Raw genomic sequence first — 22,666 nt, 5'->3', positions numbered from 1 at the left:
TAGATCGATTTTATATCACCCTTCAATTCGAATTAGCAAAAGCAATGTCTCCTTGCATAATATGAATTCCAAACATTCATGATCTGGATGTGAATGAGTCGAATGACTTATCCCTCGGTCTATTAATGAACCATCTCTTCGGGGATTATGAAAGATGTTCTACTAGAAATATTCTTGTTATTGCTTCTACTCATATTCCCCAAAAAGTGGATCCCGCTCTAATAGTTCCGAATAAATTAAATACGTGCATTAAAATACGAAGGCTTCTTATTCCACATCAACGAAAGCACTTTTTCACTCTTTCATATACCAGGAGATTTCACTTGGATACATCGATGATACAGTAGGCTATATCAGCTACAACCTAAATGCGTGGACCGTATTATATATATACATTATCTATACGTCGATGATACAATGAGTTACGTTGACTATAAATTAGATGCGTGGGCTGTATATATGGGTTATTTCCCCTTTTTTTTTTTTGTAAAATTTGAACCTCAACGCAACCCAACTTCACTCAAGGCCCGAGGTTTAAAGGTCAGCGAACTAACTTGGATCGAGCAAAAAGTCTTCGACGAGTTTGGAAAGAAGTGATTACACGGTTTGCCCTTCAAATGGACTGGTCATTAATTTTTTGTCCTTCAAATGGGTCGGTCTTTAGTTTTTGTCCTTAAATTAGACAACTTTTATTGCAACACCTGCTCGATGTTTTCAGCAAATAGATATTACTGATCTTTTCATTATTTTCGTAATATATTTATTTTGCCTTTATTTGTTTAGTTTTTAGTCTTCTCATCTGTTTGTCCTTTTTAAGTTTTATATTGTTGAGCATGGGATGCTCATTTGATGTTGTTGAATTAATATAACTAAAAAGTTCGAATATCTAGAAACATTTCTAACTTCGAGTATTTCATAATTTATACTAAGAGCCCGTTTGGATTGGCTTACAGCTTAAAGCTGTTTGCAGCTTATAAGCTGAAAAAAATAAATTGGGGTAGTCCAACTTATTTTTTTTGGCTTATAAGCTGTTTTCAGCTTATAAGCTGCTTTAGATAAACTAAGTCAAATGAGTCCAATTATTTTTTTGAGCTTATTTTAAGCATAAAATGACTTTAAGCTGGCCAGCCAAACACTCAAAAAAGCTGAAAACAGCTTATAAGCCAACTTATAAGCCAATCCAAACGGGCTCTAACATCTTGAACAATTGAAGGCAATTAACAATTACAAAGAAATTGGCATGATTTGGCTCTCTCAGTTGAATTAAAGTATTAGAGACTTCCTAATTGAAATAATAATACAAGTGCTAATTCTTTGATATTTCACCAATACCCACAACTGTATATGTATCATTTTTTCTTTAATTCAATCATTCGATTGAAAAAAATAAAAATTAAGACAAGGCAAGTTCTTTTTCCTCTTAATTATATGAAAGTAAAATGAATTTCATGTAATCTCTTTACCAGAGGAATTTAGATGTCTTGGCCTCTTACAATTTGAATTGAAGAAAATGACATTTTCAGATCTCTTATGTATAACAAATGTTCAGATCTCTTATGGTAACAAACGATCTCTTGTGATTTTTTTTATAAAACTATATAAAAAAAAGGTTTAGAAAAGGCTAACAACCATATTCCCTTTTTCCACTGATATTGACAATCTTATGCAATCATACCTTAAGATGCTTTAGTTGACCTCCTCTTTTTGTTTTTTTGGTTTAATTAGTCGTAATCACATTTCTGTAAATGATCTGATTATATTAATTTACAATCAATTACGTTAAAGACCCAAGATTAGAAAAAGAAAAAAAAGAGAAAGCTAGCTACTTATAATGCTAACCAATTACTTAAAATTTCTACTTATCCTACCTTTCTCATTAAAATACAATACAAATCAAGTAATTAACTCACCCCCATTTGTTTTAGCAAATTAAAACTGATGCAAATTGCTTATTTATGGCACTTAAATGCAAATTATAACTAATTGGGAAGACTAGCTGGCTATAGTAGCAATCTACAACAATTGCAAATTATTTTATTTATTGCATTAATGAACCAAAAGTAATTTCCTTATCTCCAATTCCAAATCATAACTACAGTTCTATCATGAATGTAATTTTCCCTTTTTTTCATGGCCTTATTTATTTTCCCTCTTAAGAGAACATGTTCATATTTAGTTTCATCTTGGGGTGTGGGCTATAAATATGATGTCAAAGCAATGTATTATCCAGGCAAATCAGCTAGTTTAAAAGAATTTTTTTTTAAAGCCAAAATGGCCAAACACCAAAGTTTCTTCATTTTGTTAATCACCATAATTGTTATTTTTTTAGTTGTAGCATTTGAAACCAAACTGGTAGAGGGAGATTTGGATGGCAATGGATGGAAAAATGCCCATGCTACATTTTATGGAGACATGAAGGGTGGCGAAACCATGAGTAAGTTATACTTGTACCTTAATTCTTATACATGTTGTCCCTCAGGCATGATATCGAGTGTGTGTGCGTGTTGTCCCTGTGTGTGTAAAGTAATATTTTACCTATATATTTAATAAAATTTTATATATGCACCGTACAAATTTTCAATGAAGCATATTCAACTGACAACCCTTCATTTTATATGATTATGCCACAGTATTGAGATACGGTACACTATATAGACCAAAAATAAATTTACCATCACGGGCAATCTATTATAACCCTCCTCCTTTATCCAGAATTAGGACCAATAAAATGAGCAAGCTCACACTGACAGAGGTTTTATTTTCATTTTTTTTTCATTTTTACTTCTATTTTAGTTTGTATAATATTGGTATGAATTTAAATGGGAAATATGGCCAGTAGATTTTATATAACCGATCTTACCTTGTTTGAAATTGAAAAATAATTATTATTGTGGGAATAAATTTACCATCCAAAAGAAAATAGAGGATCACGAGTGCCTTTTATCTCCACTTCCGCTAGTAGCATAGTGGTTTGGGTGATTGAGTCACTCACGAGAAAGTGAAGAGTTGGGTTTTAAAAAGAGAACTCAAATATATGTATAAAATTATTTACAACTTTTAGTTTTCCATAACATACATATTAACATTTGTAACAAATTCATTTGGATATTATTGCAGAGGGAGCTTGTGGTTATGGAAATTTGTTCCACCAAGGTTATGGCCTGGAAACAGCAGCACTAAGCACAGCACTATTTAACAATGGTGCAACCTGTGGAGCTTGCTTTCAAATAATGTGTGCCAATGCTCCTCAATGGTGCAATAGAGGCGTAGTCATAACTATAACCGCCACCAATTTCTGCCCTCCAAATTACACAAAAACTGTAGACATTTGGTGCAATCCTCCACAAGAACACTTTGATTTATCAATGCCTATGTTCTTGAAAATTGCCAAATATAAAGCCGGGATTGTCCCTGTAGTTTACAGAAAGGTCAATTGTCACAAAAAAGGAGGGCTCAAGTTTGAGATCAAAGGAAATCGTTATTGGATTCTCGTTCTTGTGTACAATGTGGGTGGTGCTGGAGATGTTGTCAATGCCAAAATCAAAGGATCTAAAACTAGATGGTTACCAATGTCACGAAATTGGGGCCAAAATTGGGAGACTTCCGAGAAGTTGCTAGGACAGAGCTTGTCTTTCCAAGTACAAACTAGTGATGGTCGATGGGTTCAATCTGATAATGTTGTTCCAGATAGTTGGCAATTTGGTCAGACATTCGAAGCCAAGAATAATTTTATTTTATGATGTATTGTAGAAAATAAGTCTTCTTGAATCAATGTAGTCTAAATTTCTTTTCTCCAATTAATTCTCAACGTTATTCATACGGTTGGTAGGGGAAAGAGTCCACCCATCACATTTTAATAATCAATCGGCTCTTTATCCACAGACACAATTAAATTAATAATTAAGCCTTATATCAAAAGTTGTATAATCAGTGAAACAGAAGATAATGAGTAACTCTGGAAAAAGAAACCATCATTGCTTTTTTTGAGATACAAGAAAATCCAAGTTTTTGGTTGAAGATCCTCCTATTTTGATGCTATTTCTAGCCATTTCCTTCATTTAAGTGTATTTGCTCTAATGCTGTCATCGGATAACAAATCCTCCACTTTTCGCGTAATTTCATATCTGGAAATAATCTCCTTCTCGTCTGCATTCAACGATAGACCTATTCTGCAACCATCACGTATACAAGTAAGTCTGTGTATAAAATTGATTTCCAAAATAAGTCCAAAGGGACTCCCCTGCTGACACTCCCCATTGTCGAATTCCAACCAAAATGAGTCTTGAAACAGGCAATTGAAGGGTGATCCAACACCAATTTCTCGAGCAAATATCATTTTTGCACAATGGTTAAACTTAGGATAAAATACTGCTTCCCCAACAATGAATGAGAAATGAAGGAACAAAAAAAGGAAGCCAAAGGTGTGTTCTAGTGGTAAATGAAGCAAACGAACCATGAGGTCTCATGTTTAAATTCCAGCGAAAGCTAGAAGTCTAAGCAATCAGTACTTGAATTGGTGGAGGTAGCAGGCCCAAGAGCTAGCCCGGACACCACCATCATTAAAGAAAGGAACTAAAAAGGTTACTCATAACCAATAAACAAATCGTAACTAGGGACACATATCCAGAACAAAAATTCATATCATCTTGGTATCACAGCGGAATAGGAAAACTATTCTGCCGTCTATAACTACTATCATCCCTTGGATCTTCATATAACCTTAGTCGTTCAATAAAATAAACTCAAAACTTTCAGCCACTTGAACATTCTATCTATTTGATCTTCCTAATTCTGCGATTCTTCAGAACTGAGGCAAAAACTAGCTGCAAAACACAAAAGGAACATCATAACCCTTTTCTAGTCGGAATTAGAGATAAGCTTCACCGGTTATTGCCAAATGCTTGAGCATGACTTCTGGCAAGAATAACCATCAGAGCACCAATTCCAGCAGCCATACCAGCTCCAAAGCAGAAAGAGGGCATGTGAACAACCGATCTTCCTTTGTTTTGCATCATTTCCCAATGCAATTGAACATCATCTAGGTGCCATAAGCTCATGTGTACAGCCAATGTCATTCTCACATCAGAATCAATTTGAGTGCTGATAACTTGTAAACACGCTGGACAAGAAGCTTTCAAAACCATTACGTCTTTCTATATACCGACTCTTCCAGCAACTGTTATCGCTTTATCTCGCAATGGCTTTCTGAAGGGCCTAGAAATCCACACGAGAATTTTGGCTTCAGAAGAAGGATAAATTGCAATAGTGCTAAACCTGCTAATAGGCAAGACTTAATGGCAGATGAAATCTCAATTACGGTAACTGGCTTACCATCATAAGCCTACGGAGCCGCCGCCACGACATACTCAGCTGCTTCCTCATCTTCTTTCTTCTAGGACTGAACTACTGTAAATAATTAAAAGGAAAGTTGATGTTGTCCGCAATGATACTTCACAAAAAGAAATAAATAGAAGCGGAGGTCTCAGTGGGATGAGAATCACGAGGTTTCAGGTTCAAATTTCAGCGGAGGCAAAAATATTATGTGATCTTTTCTCATCTGTTCACACCTTGGTGGACAGAGTTACCTAGTATCTATGCTGGTGGAAGATATCAGGTACTCACGGAATTAGTTGAGGTGCGTGTAAGCCACTGGACATCACAATCATAATAAATAAATAAATAATTTGAAGTAACGTATCACGAAAAAATATTAATTTGTGTTTCCAGACAGTTAAAGATAGCCCGATTCGTGATTCTAGTTCTGATAAGAAAATTTTTACATAGTTAAACACAAACCATAGAGAATCCTAGTCATAACGATAAACTAAACCAATGTTTCACGGTTAAATAAGGTTAAGAAGGATTTCGAATAATTTATTCATCATTCTGAACAATATCAACAACAGCAAAATATTGAAGCATTGGGTAAAAATTAATTAAGGATATTATACATTGCTCTTTCACTAAACTACGTCACGATTCTTCTGATAGCAACCCGACCCAATCGTCCGACTTCAACTTAGAAGTCTAGTTTCTCCATATTTCTCTCTTTTTCCATTTCTTGAGCCGAAAGTCTATCGAAAACGGTATTTTTACCTCTCAAGGTAGGATGTAGGTCCTGTGTACACTCTACTCTCCCCAGACTCCACTTGTGAGATTAAAAAAAGAAAAAAAAAAGAGGAAGTCATTCTCTTCCATCAGTTTGTGCTAACCAATTACAAAAAATTTCTACTTATCCTACTTTTCTCATTAAAACATAATATAAATGAAGTAATTAACTCACCCCCATTTGTTTTAGCAAATTAAAACTTATGCAGATACTATTAGCACTTAAATGTAAATTATAACTAATTGGGAAAACCAGCTGATATAGTAGAAATCTACTCCAATTGCAAATTATTTAATTTATTGCTTTAACGAGCAAAAATTAAGTAATTCCCTTATCTCCAAATCACGAAAACTGTTCTTATCATGAATGGATTTCCCCCTTTTTCTTCATGGCCTTAATTATTTTCCCTCTTAAGAGAATATGTTCCTATTCAGTTTCATCTTGGGTTGTTGCTATAAACAGAGGCGAATTTATGTATAAAATTTGGGTCACGTGAACACATTGTCACTCAACTAAACTCGATATATTGCGTGTATAATTCTGAAAATATATTTAATATTAACTGAAGGAACACATGGTCAAACTTGGCCGAGTGGATATATATATATATATATATATATATATATATATATATACACACACACACTTCTGTGTTAAGACTGTTATGATATATACCAAAATAAAAAAAATTATCATACCAAAATCCTCCTCTTTTACCCGGACTTGCGACAGGTAACAAGAGCAAGCTCACACAGGGTAATTTATTTATTTTTATTCTTATTTTTGTTTCAATACCCCCCCCCCCCCCCCGCCCCGAACTATACCCAAAGTTCCAGTTATACACCTTTTCTTTTCGGGGGTCCTATTACCCCTGAACTTTTTTAAAACGGACTAGTTACAATCCTAAAACTGAATATCTAAACTCTTATGCGAGAGTAACATACACTCTCCTTGCCACATGTATATTTTTTTTTCTTTTTCTTTTTTTAATTCTTTTAGCAAACGTGGCAATTTTTTAATTTTTTTTTGAAAAAACTAAATTTGTGTAAAAAAAATGGATTTGAAAATTTGATTTTTATAAAACCCATTTAAAAAAAAAACTGAAAAACTAGATTTTTTAATTAAAATATATGGAAAATGGATTTTTTTTAAATATGGAAAAAATATTTTTTTTTAAATATTGAAAACTGGAATTTTTTAAAAATGTCCTAAAAAATCTAGATTTTCATGATTTCATTTTTTTAGGACAATTTTTTTTTTCAAAAAAAATCTGGATTATTTTTTAAAAAATCTGGATTTTTTTTAAATGTGAAAAACTGGATTTTTATAAAAATCTGGAAAAACAATTTTTTTTTAAAATGTGGCAAACCCGTTTTTAACTAAATATGGAAAACTTTTTTTTTCATATATAGGAAAAAATAATCAGTTTTCCAGATTTAAAAAAGTTCAGATTTTTTAATAAGAAAACTCAGTTTTCCAAATTTATTTACTAAAAATGAATTTTCCACATATTTTTAAAAAATTACAATTTTCCATATTTTAAGAAAATACAGATTTTTTAATTAAAAAAATTAAGTTTTCCACCTTTAGAAAAAAATAGTTTAGAAAAAAACTTTAAACTTTAATGATAATTAATTAGGTCTAATTAAATGTGAAGTACCCAATTAAAAAATGACACGTGTATAAGTTAATCAAATTTTATACTTCTTACTCTCCCAAAGAGAGTGAAATACACTCTCTTTGCCACGTCAGCGCTTAGGGTGGTATTTATTATGTTTTAAAAAAGTTTAAGGGGGTAATAGGACCCCCGAAAAGAAAAGGTGTGGCGTTGGAACTTTGGGTATAGTTCAAGTGGGTATTGATGCCTTATCCCTTTTTATTTTGTATAATGTGTTGACACTCAATTTTGTCCCTCCTTTATTTAATTTTATTTACTCGGGTTTCTAAATTTATTGACGAGCTAAATACTTTATTTTCACTTTTTTTTTTTACTGCTACTACTATTAATATCACTACTTTTATTTTCAACATTACGAGTATTACTTTATCACAAATTTCAAAAGAGTTCGTCATCACTTTATTTTCATTAAATTAATTTATACTTTATCAAGTCCTTTATTTTCTACATATAAATCATTATCATAATATATTTTGTACTAGTTATTAAATTAGAAACCCAAAAATAATTTAAATTAAAGGAGGAAAAAGGGGCCAAATTCGGATAAAATAATTCAGCCCATTATCCTAACAATCTACCTAGCCCAACAATTCAACTCATTGGTCCAGCCCAACCAAACTCACCCGCGACCCGACCCGACCAGCCCGACCCATTTCCCCTTCACTTATTCATCATAACCTAAAACCCTTCAGCCGCCTCCTTCTTTCTCCTCTTCTCTCCCTTCTCCCACGTTCCTCTCCACCTTCATCTCTTCACCCGCCTCTGCCATCTCCATGCCTCTGCCACCTCCACCTCTCCTTGTCCCCCATGCCTGTCCCCCACGCCTATCTCTCCCACGCTCCCTCCACTCGCTACACCCCGCTCCTCTTCCTCTTCCATTTAAAAACCTAATCACAATCCTATAAAAGAGGGGGGGATGAGCAAGAAACAAAAAGGAACAGGGATCTGGAACCACAAAACCCCCTACAAAACACAAGTTTTAGTTATAAAAGAGAGCCTTACCCAAAAAATAACAGCTAACATATCACTCTATTTTTAGTTTGGTCTGAAGCCTTAATTACTATAATCGGTTTCGAGCTCGTCGTGTTCGAGTAGATTCGTGACCGTCGACACCCACTTCACTGCACCCACAGGTGATTTTTCTTCCATTAAGTTATTTGGTGTTGTTAGTTCATCATTTGTTGTCCATTGTTTGTGTTTAGCTTAAGTTTTGTGTCATTAGTTTGTTCTGTTATTATTAGTAGCAGTTTAGCATATCTGTTTAGGTTCTGCCTGTTAGTTAAAAGAATATGTGCTAACGTAGCCGTTAATATGATTTAGGGCTAGCTCAGATCGGTTTGGATTAATATTGACATATAGACATTTAATTCAAGCTTATTAAGGAAATTTCCCTATTTGATATTGGCCTCATTGATTGGGATATCTGCTGATTTGAAACTGTATTTTGTGGACTCTGCCATGTATTTGATTTTCCCATATCTTCATTTTTGAGTTCGCGTTAGTCCTACAACCCGTGGTGAATGTCATTCATGTTCTTCTCTTTACTTAATTGTTCACGGTCTGTTGAAAAGAAACGGGAATTCATATGCTAGTCTGAGTAAAAAAGAACAAATTATCGTTTCTGTGATATTTAGGATGCCTTAGTTCTCAGCATTAGATCGAACCAAGCCAATGGTCCTTAAAAGTGTAAATGATAGGTTAATGATGGTACGAGCATGAATTTGGTTTGGTTGTATACAGTTGCCTTAAGTGTTTACTGGTTTTATTTCTCCTTCCATTGTGTACAGTTTGAATTGGTTTTTATTGTCGAATGGAAACAAACTCCAAATCTGCCCTGTTCTTTCCTTATACTTTCAACTTTAGCAGAGAGGATTTAACTACCCTAGCCTATATGTGTATCATTTGAGATATGTAAAGGAGTTAATTCTGCCTATAGTCAATATCATTCAAATCCTATCACTAATGTGCTGCATAGAACCATAGGAAGGTCTGAAGCAATTTGTTCTGTATTGTTGGCTTTGGTCTTAGCTAGTTGAATCTGTAATTTCCTTAATTCTAAACACTATGGTTTGAACTCATATATTGTCCCCTGCTTGCTATGGGTATGTAGTGTATTATACATAATTTTAAGAGGGTCTATCCCTATTTGTCTTATTTTGTGTTGAAATTAGTTATGGCTATGAAACCTGTCTGATTAAGTCCAATGATTATCTATTATTTAAACTGTTACTCTATGGTTAAGCGTTGTATGACAAGTCCTTTATTTGATCAAAAGCATGTGATTACAACTCCCTATGGCTAAATCTATATCTGTCTGAACCTCCCAAAAATGCCCTTTAAGACCTTAAAGTAATATCCCCCCCCCCCCCCCCCCCCCCCCCCATGTTTAAAGTGATAGTTTGGCATGTAAGTGATGAGGAAGGCCAGAAACTTATGTGCATATGCTGTTACCCTTTATACCTGCTTTGATATTGCATGATTATGGTTATGTATGGCCTTGCATAAAAATAACATTGAAATAAACCTAGTGAACCAGACCTTTAATGTACCCCTGATGTCTGTTCTAAGTTGAAGGATTTGCATTCTATTGATGGTTCAATATCTAGAGTTTCGAAGTAAAAATGGTATGCATGAAAGGTTTGAGAAATCCTGAATTTAGCAACTGTGGATTTGGTAAATGATTTGGGAATCCTACTAGTTTCTTTGGAGTGCCGTATAGCGAAAATTTGCATTTTGTGCCTTACCTGACTCTGTTGTACATGCCTATTTCGTTTTTCATGACCTTAAATGACTGCTTGTCTATGTTAAAAAAATGTCAAAGTAGACCTAAGTATAATGTAAACTAGCAATGAATAAAGACCTAGATTGAAAGTGAGTGTGCTCTAGGACTTATGTGATTCATAATATTTTAACATGTCAAGCTATCTCTTTATGAATGCGTACACCTAAGATATACCAAAATATACATAGTATATACATAATCTATTAATTTATCTTGCGTTATATTTTGCATATTTAAACTTGTTTATTGTTCGTATACTAATCCTTTTCCTTCGTTTTTATGCATGATTACCGCATACGAGTCTGAGGGACTCGTTTTCTTCCACCTTTGGTGTTGGGCTAAAAGCCCAACATGATCTCCACCACATCAGCCCAATCCGCAGCCGTATATGAACAAAATTTGTTGGGCTGAAGCCCAACAGTCAACAGATCACAGCAATCCCGAATGAGCTGAACCCATTTGCATTATATCTACTCTACTTTTATTTTTGTGCGTATCCAATGTGTATTGTATGACTAACATTTTAACTTAGATGAACCTTAGCGTCATTAAGGGGTTTAGTTTAGTAAAGGGTAGTTAATTCCACAAACTATATTCACTTCTATTTATGTTCCAAACTATTTATAGTACCCATAACATTTATTTGAATGATTGATTTTTCAAAGTAGCACGACCACATCGAGTTAAAAGAATCAAGTTTTACTCTTTTTATCTTAGAACACTTGAAATACATATTTGTTAAAACATTAATATTAATCTTGCAATAACTTTACAAATACATTTTAATTTGCTAATTGGCGTAATTCATATTCCGAATACATATAAACATTACTCATTCTGTTTCTTTTGGTCTATTTATAACTAAATTCTTTTTTATTCAATCACTACTTTTCTACAAGTTTTACTTTAAACAACATTTTATTTCTATCTATAACTTTAGCAATACTTTCAGGATATTTTCTTAAATATTTAAAAATACTATATTTACACTTAAGTCTAACTAATCATAAGTCCGGTCGGTTAACCATTGTTAATGGGTCTTAAAGGATGCCTAATACCTTCCCTTTAGACTAATTGAACCCTTACCTAGAATCTTAAGTTTCGCAGACCTTAAACAGAGATAACTTTAGAAAATAACTTTGATAAACTTTAGGTGTCCTAATTCACCATAAATAATTAGGTGGTGACTCCTTAAAATAAAAAAAAATAGGAATCACCAATATGTTGTACTCTACTTTAATCCGGTTAAAATGGGGTATGACATAATGTAGCCTTTGATTATTTTAAACGGGAACATGGTCACATAATCGATCTCAACTTGTTTGGAATTGAGTACTAGTTATTGTTGTTGGAATAAATTTACCATCCCAAAGTAAATAGAGGATCACGGAACTTCCAGAGTTGATGAAATGTTTTTTATTTCAATTGGTTTTTACCACCGATTGGAAGGATTTTCCACTTTAAAATGTGTGATATGTTATAAAATAATAAAAACAAGAACAAGAATATTGTAGAGAAAGAGAGAAGAGAGGGGAATTCTTATTTCTTTTGATAGGGATTGATTTACAATGAAGGAGAACATCTATATTTATAGGGGAAAAGTGACTTGATTCCAAAGTCACTAACCCTAATATTTCTCCTAAAGATAGACATCCATAATTAAATAATATTTATAACACTCCCCCTTCGATGTCTATTTGGTAGATAATGTGCCTCGTTAAAACCTTATTAGAAAAAACCCAGTGGGAAAAAATCTAGTGAATGAAAAAGAGTATGCATTTCTAATAATACGCTATTTGGTTGCCTCATTAAAAACCTTATCAGGAAAACCCAATTGGGACAAAACCTTGGCTAAGGAAAAAAGAGTACAACGTGTATTAACTCCCCCTAATGGGTACATCACTCCAAAACTTGAATCTTCACATTCCAATCTTGTGCACCATCTTCTTGAAAGTTGTAGTTTGTAGAGACTTGGTGAATAAATCAGTCATATTATCGCTAGAACAAATCTCTTGCACGTTGATATCACCATTCTTCTGGAGCTTGTGTGTGAAGAACAACTTTTGTGAAATAAGCTTTGTGCTTTTATGAATCCTCTCTTTAGTTGGGTTATGTATGCTACTGCATCTTCAGTCTTTGAATAGAGTTGTATTGTTGAAATCACTCCAAGTGCATTCCTGACTTGCTTTATGAATAGATGTTGTCTTTATATAATTTGACTGTCATGTAGAACGACATCGTATGACTATAATCCCTCACAGTCATAGCAAAATATATAAATGCATCAATTGCATAAAGATATGGCACTTCAGGACCCAAAAATTCTGCAAGTTTCTCATTTCAACTTCTTTCAGCAGATAATCTATTTCTTTAGAAAACTCTTCAAGGGTTTCAATAATTCTCAAGTAATCAACTTGCACCAACAATATGACAGATTTTGATTTCCACAATGACGTAAGGATAAATAGAGTTATTTGTGCCCTTAGTCAGTAAATATTCATTAAGGTGATAAAATCGCGTTCACCTTGCTTAATTTAATTCATATAAGAATTATGAACAAAATTTTGCAACTTGTATATGCTTCAGGCATTTAAAATTCTTCAGGAATTTTCATATAATTTTGTCAAGTAATTCATATAGGATGTGACAACATCTATTTCTATTTAAATGATATGACATCTTCTGGTGTCTGGACAGCAGGTCAAATAAGTTTTATGCTAACCAAGATACGTCATTTCACTTGATAATAATTTCTACGTCAGCATACTTTAATAAACGTAGAATTTAGATCCTCACAATCTTTTACAATATTGCGCTATATTGTACCAAAGATATCGTCGACGATATATCATTTGTATCAGTTCTCAATGTGACATAACTTATTGAGATCTCATCACTTCCATTATTTTTAGGTACCTAGATCTCTCATGAGATTTCATGAAGTATTATGTCGTAGGCTCTTCAAGAGCACATTGCCTCCTTAGAATGATCATTGATCATTTGCTCCTTCTTCTTTTCAATGATTAATGCTTTTGGAATCGATTAGTCTACCACGCTTCATGCATGCTTTAGACTCTGTCCTTCAGGGACATGAATTTAATAGGAGCCTTTTGCAGCTGAAGTTAGAAATTAATTTTGGGTCAGCAAATGCTTCTAGAATTTGAGTTGAATTATCTTTTGAATGAGGATCATACTAATGACATATAATTCATAACATATTCCTCAGCTGCTTATTCTCTCCCCCTTATGTTAGAAGAACTAACATACATCCCATTTTCCTTGGGGGAATCCATCTTTATGCATCATGGTAGATTAATTAATCATATACCCAGTGGCGGATCCAGGATTTTCAATCAGGGTGTTCGAAAAAACAAATGAACCAATTTTTGCATTTGTTCAGGGTGTTCAAAAGTCAATATATGTAAATGAACACATAAAATTGACCCTAAATATACACTGTAATTTTTTGCCGAGGGTGTTCGGGTGAACACCCTGGGCCTTGACTGCATCCGCCCCTGCATATACCACACATAAAAAACTGTTAGATGGAAATATTTGGTTCCTAACCTTGAACCAATTATGAGGGGAGAATTTATCATAATTTATTGGTCTGAAACATACAAGTGGTGTTGTATGCAATATATCATATCTCAAACTAGCACATGAAACTTTGTTCTCATAAGCAATGGTTTAGCTATTTAGGGAGGCATTTAACGCCAAACCAGCTTGGATATAAACCAGCATTATAAAGATGGATTGTCTTGATTACATAATCTAAAAATTGTGCTCTTAACTCAATTATTTTAAGCAAGTAATTTTGTAAATGTCAAACTGCAGGTTGACTATAAATGCACATATGACCGTCTTTTCGATGCATCTATTTAAGACATCACATAACAGGTGAACGGCCCATATTCACCTTTTATATTTTTTTCAGAATTTAGGAAATTCAATCTCAACATTAGCCAGTGCAATCAACTTATCATGAGAACAAGCAACAAAAATAAATTCTTGAAGAATCTTCTAGTTCTTCAATATATGTCCAAATACTCAATCTACACATCATATTTGAATCGGGATGGCCAAAACGCTCATGCCGACTAATAAAATTTATTTGTACTGGTAAACTTTAAGTTTACCATGCCATGTTTGTTTTAGTAAACTTCTGGTTTACTATGACATGAACTCTTGTTTTGTATCAATAAACTTCTGGTTTATCATGGCATATGATTTCATCATGCTTATATTTGTGTAGTACAATTTAGAGAATAGAGAGGGTAACTTTTCACATACATATGGCTTACACACTATGATTTTGAAGATATTTAGTCCTCCAATCATTTATAGCTTCAATATAATAGCCATTTACTTTAGTAAACTTCGGGTTTACTACTTGTATTTCGATCATAAGAACTTTGTATATTACAATCTACAACGAATGACATAATACTATATAAGCTCATCAGGAGCCTTTAATTTATTCTCCATAATCACATATATTGGACACTACTAGTACCATGATCTTCTAGATAAATAACTACCTCTTCTGGAGCCCTTAATTAATTTTGTACGATCAAATATTGCTTAGACACTGCTGGTGCCATGAAAGAAAATTTGATTAGATCTTTCTGATGTCATATAAGAAATTAGTAAACGAATTTACATTTAAATATAATAAATTCATAAATAATGAAAAGTAAACATTATGTTCTAAACTTCAGTTTTTCAAACATCCCCTTCAGGAAGATTCGCTGTTAACATATGAATATTTTGTATCTTAGCAGTGACCACATAAATATTACATCCTTGGTCAAGAAAAATATATGAATTTGTTATTTCCTTCAGGGGAATCAATAACAATCAATCATGCTATATCAATGTGATTATAATAGACATTTTTCTACAAGATGTATTTTTATCTGCCTTGGAATGATTCATATTAAAAATATTTAATATATTTCGACATATGACAATAAAGTGCGGCAATGTCTTCATACCACAAAATAACATGTATATCTCTTGTGATTTGCTCTTAACAAAGTATGTGGGATAGTGGACTATTCAAGTAGGAATGCAGTTAATTTTTATGCATGACGGAACAACAAATATCAAAATATTTAGTGAAAAGCATAGTCCACTTTTAATTCATCTAAGATAAATTTTTATCCATTACAACAAAGACATAATAATCCGACTACAATTAGATGTAACTAGTAATTTATTAGAAAATTAATTGCAATTTGATCTGATCTATCATATTCGCTTACTAAACTAATAAAGATGTTAAATGCTACATGAATAGATGATTACTCAAACTATACTTTCAAAACCCATTCCAATTCGATATAGGTAAACATAATGCAAAGTCCTTCATCGAAAAGTAAAAGACCATATTAACATGCAGATATACCTATATAATATCATAAAGCAATTTGTAATGTTATCACCATAAGAGGACAAATCAATATACAACTACTCATTATATACCCATAATACTCAAAGAGATCATCGGCTCAAATTCGCATACTTTAAGGATATATTATCACTTGGGTCGTATAATGTTTTTCATTTCAACAGGATCAAGCTACTTGTTGTATGAAAAATGTCTTAATTGAAATACGGAACTGTTGGTTAATGACTTGAAAAGATATGCATCTTTTAATGATGTTGACAAATAGGTGCAAAAAAAATTAATGCTGATAACTGGTAAATATTTTCTCTTTTCACTTGGCAGAATGAAACTAGTAAAGTTCAAAACCTTACTACTTCGGGAGTAAAGTTTAAGGACTTACTACAAGAATAATTTCTAAAGTTTTACTACGGCAGGAGTGAATTTTAAAATTCTACTACATCAGGAGTAAACTTTAATCTTTTACTACTTCATGAGTAAATTTCAAATTCTTACTACTTCGGGAGTAAATTTTGATTATTACTACTTCAGGAGTAAATTTCAAAATTTACCTCTTCGGGAGAAAATGTAAAGGTTTACGTAAAATTCAAAAATTTACCTCTTCGGGAGAAAACGTAAAGGTTTACCTCTTCGGGAGTAAATCTCAAAGGTTACTACTTCAACAGTAAAGAATAACATATTCAGAATATTTCTTCTGAATTATTCTACCTCTTCTGGAGGTGAGACGTGATATTTTCACAACCAAGAGCACGTCTGTATTTATAATCTTTACTAAATATCATCACATTCACTTCAGGGAATGGATCTGTATTTGTAACGTTTATCAAACGTTCTCATTCTTCAAGAATGGAACATAATCATCAAAGTGTGCCTTAACCTTATAAAATTATGATTGCTTAAAACTTCTTTTAAGATATTGCTACTTCAGGAGCAAATTAAGGCACATATATAATGTAGAAATTTTTTTCTCCAACATATTTTTAATTGCAATCACAAGCCTATAAAAATATTACCACTTCCACGTGATTAACAAATTTGATTACAATAAAGCACATGTAATATGATCACTTCTGGTGTCATATTATTCTTTCAAATTTGAATTTACAAAATTCAAGATCTAATCCCTCCAGGATTTTTTTTGTCCTTTTCAAGTAATAGTTAATCCAATTTCCATAACAGTGGGTTGAAACCTATTTTGTAGAAACAGTAAACACGTTTGTCGGATAAAAGTTCATCCAAAACAACCACACAATTAAATAATTCTGTGTTGTACAGCTATTCTAAAATTGATAGTGTAATTTCATCGACCTAAAGTTACTAATGATTACTTATTTTCATATTTGATGCAAATCAATTAAGAAACAATTGGATGTAACCATCACATGCTTGCTCGTGTAAACATAGAAATTGTAGTGATTAGATGATATATGAACGTACCTACTGTTTTTTCAGCAAAACTAAAAGGAACTTAAAAAATCTAGCGAATCATGTTATTATTTTCGTAACAGAGAATCTGTTCATACCTGGGTCTGAAAGAACATTGACTAACTCTATTAGTAAGAACATACCTGATTGAAGTGGATATCTCAATTGGTTAGAGGCTTGTGCTGATAACGTGTTATAAAATAATAAAACAAGAACAAGAATATTGTAGAGAAAGAGAGAAGAGAGTGGAATTCTTTATTTCTCTTGATAGGGATTGATTTACAATGAAGGAGAACTTCTATATTTATAGGGAAAAAGTGACTTGATCCCAAAGTCACTAACCCTAATATTTCTCATAAAGATAGACATCCATAATTAAATAATATTTATAACATGATCTTCATTTTCTCTATTTTCGGGTTTGCTTCTTTTTAACCTAACATAAGGTTGGAGATAAAGAAAGAAAGAAAGAGTAACTATAGTGTTATAGGAACATTTCACCTGTGCATAAAAAAGTACTTGCAACTTTTAAGTTTTTGGATTCTGTACATAACATACACATTAGTAACATTCTGTAACAAATTCATTTGAATACTTTGCAGAGGGAGCTTGTGGTTATGGAAATTTATTCCAGCAAGGTTATGGCCTGGAAACAGCAGCACTAAGCACAACACTCTTTAACAGTAGATGGACCTGTGGAGCTTGCTTTCAAATATGTGTGCCAATGACCCTCAATGGTGCAATAGAGGCGAGGTCATAACTATAACCGCCACCGATTTCTGCGCTCCAAATTACACAAAAACTGTAGATATTTGGTGCAATCCTCCACAAAAGCACTTTGATTTATCAATGCCTATGTTCTTGAAAATCACCAGATATAAAGCAGGCGTTGTCCCTGTGGAGAAAAATAGCAGAAGAAAAGTAAATCGGAGAAACTTTCTGCTAGCCCAAGATCGTTACTAAGATTGGAAGATTCAACTAAAGAAGAGGAAGCTTTGGAAAGGAGAAAGAAAATTTTAGATAGGAGAATTTGGTTATGGAAGAAAGACTTTCTTGAATTACTTGGTTACAAATGATCAAGTCCACTCCTATTTATACTTGTCTAAGGATGGTTCTAGACATTCTTCTAGATACATCTATAAGAAAAATCTAGCAAACTTTATCTTCTTACAATACTCTAGACTATCTAGAAATCTCTTCAAGATATTTATCCAAGATACTATACTAGACTATTCTAGAATCATTACTAAATATCTAGGATTTTTTGTAGTTCCAAAAAATCTACTTTATAATTTCACAGTCCCGGTTGTTTACAGACAAGTCAATTGTCACAAAAAAGGAGGGCTCAAGTTTGAGATTAAAGGGAATCCTAATTGGATTCTTGTTCTTGTGTTCAATGTGGGAGGTGCGGGAGATGTTGCCAATTTCAAAGTCAAAGGATCTAAGACTAGATGGTTACCGTTGTCGCGAAATTGGGGCCAAAATTGGCTGACTTCTCAGAAGTTGCTAGGATAGAGCTTGTCTTTTAAAGTACAAACTAGTGATAGTCGATGGGTTCAATCTAATAACGTTGTTCCTGCTAATTGGAAATTTGGCAGACATTCGAAGCGAAAAATAATTTTATCTGATGATGTATTGTGAAAAATAAGTCTTCTTGAATCAATGTAGTCTAAATTTCTTTTGTCCAATTAATTCTCAATACTTTGAGTCGAGATTGAGCGACAAATATACTCAGATGGAATATGCTCAGTGTTATTCTTATGATAATTTGGGAAGAGACCACCTATAACACATCACTATTCAATTTGCTTCACTTATCCACACACATAATTAAATTAATAATTAAGCCTTATAGCAATAGTTGTATAATCATAAGAAGCTGAAGATAACGAGTAACTCTGGAAAAAGAAACCATCATTACTTCATTTGAGATACAAGAAATTCCAAGTTTTTGGCTTAAAATCCTCTGACACTTGTGCTGTTTCTAGCCATTTCCTTCAATTTAACTGTACTTTAAAACAAATCCTCCACTTTCCGCGTGATTTCATATTTGGAAATGATTCCCTTCTCGTCTGCATTCAACAATAGACCTATTTCCGAACCATCATGTATACTAGCCTGTGTATAAAATTGATTTCCAAAATAAGGCCAACATAGAAAAAGCGACTCCCATGCCTACACTCTCAATTGTCGAATTCCAACCACAATGATTCGTGAAACATGCAATTGAAGGGTGATCCAACACCATTTCTTGAGCAAATATCATTTTTGCACAATGGTTAAAATTTAGGATAAAATACTGCTTACTCGATAATGAATGAGAAAGGAAGGGAAAGGTGTGGCCTAGAGGTAAATGAAGCAGGAGAACCATGATGTCTTACGTTCAAATTCTAGCGAAAGCTAGATCACTAAGCAATCAGTACTTGAATAGGTGGAAATACTAGGAGATCTCTTCTCATATGTCAAACCTTGGTGGACAGAGTTACCTATTTTCTATGCTGGTGAGTGATAGTAGGTACTCATGGAATTAGTTGAGGTGCGTGTAAGCTAGCTGGACACCACACTCATAATAAATAAATCGAAGCAATGTATAACGAGAAAAGATCAATTTGTGTTTCCAGGCTGTTAAAGATAACGCGATTCGTGATTCTAGTTCTGATAAATAAATTTTTACCTTGTGAAACACAAACCACAGAGAATCCTAGACAGAACAGCCATCAAAACCTATGTTCCACACTAAAATAATGTTAAGCAGGATTTGAAACAATTTATTCATCATTCTAAAAAATATCAACAACAACAAAATATTGAAGCATTGAGTAAAAATTAACTAAGGGATATTACACACTGCTCTTTTACTAAACTACTTCAGGATTCTTCTAATAGCAACCTGACCCAATCGTCCGACTCAAACTTAGAAGTCAATTTTTTTCCATATTTTTCTCATTTCCTTCTCTTGAGCCGAGGGTTTATCGGAAACAGCCTCGCTACCTCTCAAGGTAGGAGTAAGGTTTGGTACACTCTATCCTCCCCAGACTCCACTTGTGGAATTAGAAAAAAAAAAAAAAAAAAAAAAAGAGAAAGTCATCGTCTTCCATAAATTAATGCTAACCAATTACTAAAAATTTCTACTTATCCTACTTTTCTCGGTAAAATATAATAATGAAGTAATTAACGCACCCCCATTTGTTTTGGCAAATTAAAACTGATGCAGATTGCTTACTTAAGCACTTAAATGTACTTATAAGCACTTAAATGGAAATATAACTAATTGGGAAGACCAGCTGATTTAGTAGCAATCTACTACAATTGCAAATTATTTAATTTCTTGCATTAACGAGCCAAAATTAAGTAATTCCTTTATCTCCAAATCAGAAAAACAGTTCTTACCATGAATGGATTTCCCCCTTCTTTTTTATGGCCTTAATTATTTTCCCTCTTAAGAGAATATGTGCCTATTTAGCTTCATCTTGGGTTGTGGCTATAAATATCATTTCAGAGCAATGTATTATCCAGGCAAATCAACCACAGGGTTGAAACTAGTTTTAAAGAAATTCTTTTTAAGTCAAAATGGTCAAACACCGAAGTTTCTTCATTTTATTCATCACCATAGCTGTTATTTTTTTAGTTGTAGCATTTGAAACTAAACGGGTAGAAGGAGATTTGGATGGCAATGGATGGAATAATGCCCATGCTACATTTTATGGAGACATGAAGGGTGGCGATACCATGCGTAGGTTATAAACCTTAATTCCTTGTATATGTTGTCTCTCCACCGTGGTGTCCAGACAGTGCCCAAGTTAGAAATTTCGTTAAAGATTTCCGAATATATATATATATATATGTGTGTGTGGGGGGGGGGGGGGGGGTATAAATTTTCAATGAATGTTGTTCAATTGACCACCCTTCTATGTTAAGACTGTTATGATATATAGCATAAAATAAATTTATCATACCAACATGCTCCTCTTTTATCCAGACTTGCGACTGGCAATGAGAGCAAGCTCACACAGTGTATAATTTTTATTTTTATTCTTATATCTATTTCTACTTTTATTTTTATTTTGTATAATGTAGCCTTTAATTTGATGATTTTAAACGGGAAAATGGTCACATAATCGATCTCAACTTTTTGGACTTGAGTACTAGTTATTGTTGTTGGAACAAAATTACCATCTCAAAGTAAATAAAGGGTAACGAAACATGCTCAATTGGTGAAATGTTTTTTATTTCAATTGGTTTTTACCATCAATTTGAAGAATTTTCCACTTTAAAGTATGTCTTCTCCATTTTCTCTATTTTTGGGTTTTCCTCTTTTTAACCTAACCTAAGGTTGTAGATAAAGTAAGTAAAACTGAAATATGGTGTTATAGGAACATTTCACCTGTGCATAAAAAAATATTTGCAACTTTAAGTTTTTGGTTTCTGTTCATAACATACACATTAGTAACATTCTGTAACAAATTCATTTGAATACTTTGCAGAGGGAGCTTGTGGTTATGGAAATTTATTCCGCCAAGGTTATGGCCTGGAAACAGCAGCACTAAGCACAGCACTCTTTAATAATGGATCAACCTGTGGAGCTTGCTTTCAAATAATGTGTGCCAATGACCCTCAATGGTGCAATAAAGGCGCAGTCATAACTATAACCGCCACCAATTTTTGCCCTCCAAATTACACAAAAACTGTAGATATTTGGTGCAATCCTCCACAGAAGCACTTTGATTTATCAATGCCTATGTTCTTAAAAATCGCTAAATATAAAGCAGGTGTTGTCCCAATTGTTTACAGAAAAGTCAATTGTCACAAAAAAGGAGGGCTCAAGTTTGAGATTAAAGGGAATCCCAATTGGATTCTTGTTCTTGTGTTCAATGTGGGAGGTGCTGGAGATGTTGCTAATGTCAAAATCAAAGGATCTAAGACTGGATGGTTACCGATGTCGCGAAACTGGGGCCAAAATTGGCAGACTTCTCAGCAGTTACTAGGACAGAGCTTGTCTTTCAAAGTACAAACTAGTGATGGCCGATGGGTTCAATCTGATAATGTTGTTCCTGCTAACTGGAAATTTGGTCAGACATTCGAAGCGAAAAATAATTTTATCTGATGATGTATTGTGGAAAATAAGTCTTCTTGAATCAATGTAGGCTAAATTTCTTTTGTCCAATTAATTCTCAATACTTTGAGTCGAGATTGAGCGACAAATATACTCGGATGGAATATGCTCAGTGTTATTCTTATGATAATTTGGGAAGAGACCACCTA

At 33.3% G+C, this 22,666-nt stretch overlaps 2 protein-coding genes across 2 annotated transcripts; both read left to right on the top strand.

The window, feature by feature from the left end:
• The first annotated feature begins 2,178 nt into the window (after nucleotides 1-2,178).
• LOC132632874 (expansin-A9-like) lies at nucleotides 2,179-3,797 on the top strand. The gene is made up of 2 exons (XM_060348997.1): nucleotides 2,179-2,434; nucleotides 3,118-3,797. Exons 1-2 carry the CDS (start codon nucleotides 2,218-2,220, stop codon nucleotides 3,738-3,740), a joined length of 840 nt encoding a protein of 279 aa, XP_060204980.1. The 5' UTR covers nucleotides 2,179-2,217; the 3' UTR covers nucleotides 3,741-3,797.
• Nucleotides 3,798-20,649: 16,852 nt separating this feature from the next.
• Nucleotides 20,650-22,663, top strand: LOC132634274 (expansin-A22-like). The gene is made up of 2 exons (XM_060350550.1): nucleotides 20,650-21,137; nucleotides 21,889-22,663. Exons 1-2 carry the CDS (start codon nucleotides 20,975-20,977, stop codon nucleotides 22,506-22,508), a joined length of 783 nt encoding a protein of 260 aa, XP_060206533.1. The 5' UTR covers nucleotides 20,650-20,974; the 3' UTR covers nucleotides 22,509-22,663.
• The last annotated feature ends 3 nt before the right edge of the window (nucleotides 22,664-22,666 follow it).

Source organism: Lycium barbarum, chromosome 3 (assembly GCF_019175385.1).
Source record: "Lycium barbarum isolate Lr01 chromosome 3, ASM1917538v2, whole genome shotgun sequence".
Lineage (NCBI taxonomy): Eukaryota > Viridiplantae > Streptophyta > Magnoliopsida > Solanales > Solanaceae > Lycium > Lycium barbarum.
This window is presented reverse-complemented; position numbering and strand designations above follow the sequence as displayed.

What these genes read in the sequence shown, in the direction of transcription:
- LOC132632874 (XM_060348997.1), top strand. Translation starts at nt 2,218, where the DNA reads ATGTATTATCCAGGCAAATCAGCTAGTTTAAAAGAATTTTTTTTTAAA. An exon ending in GAAGGGTGGCGAAACCATGA is followed by an intron (nt 2,435 to 3,117) that starts GTAAGTTATACT and finishes ATATTATTGCAG; the next exon opens with AGGGAGCTTGTGGTTATGGA.
- LOC132634274 (XM_060350550.1), top strand. Translation starts at nt 20,975, where the DNA reads ATGGTCAAACACCGAAGTTTCTTCATTTTATTCATCACCATAGCTGTT. An exon ending in GAAGGGTGGCGATACCATGC is followed by an intron (nt 21,138 to 21,888) that starts GTAGGTTATAAA and finishes AATACTTTGCAG; the next exon opens with AGGGAGCTTGTGGTTATGGA.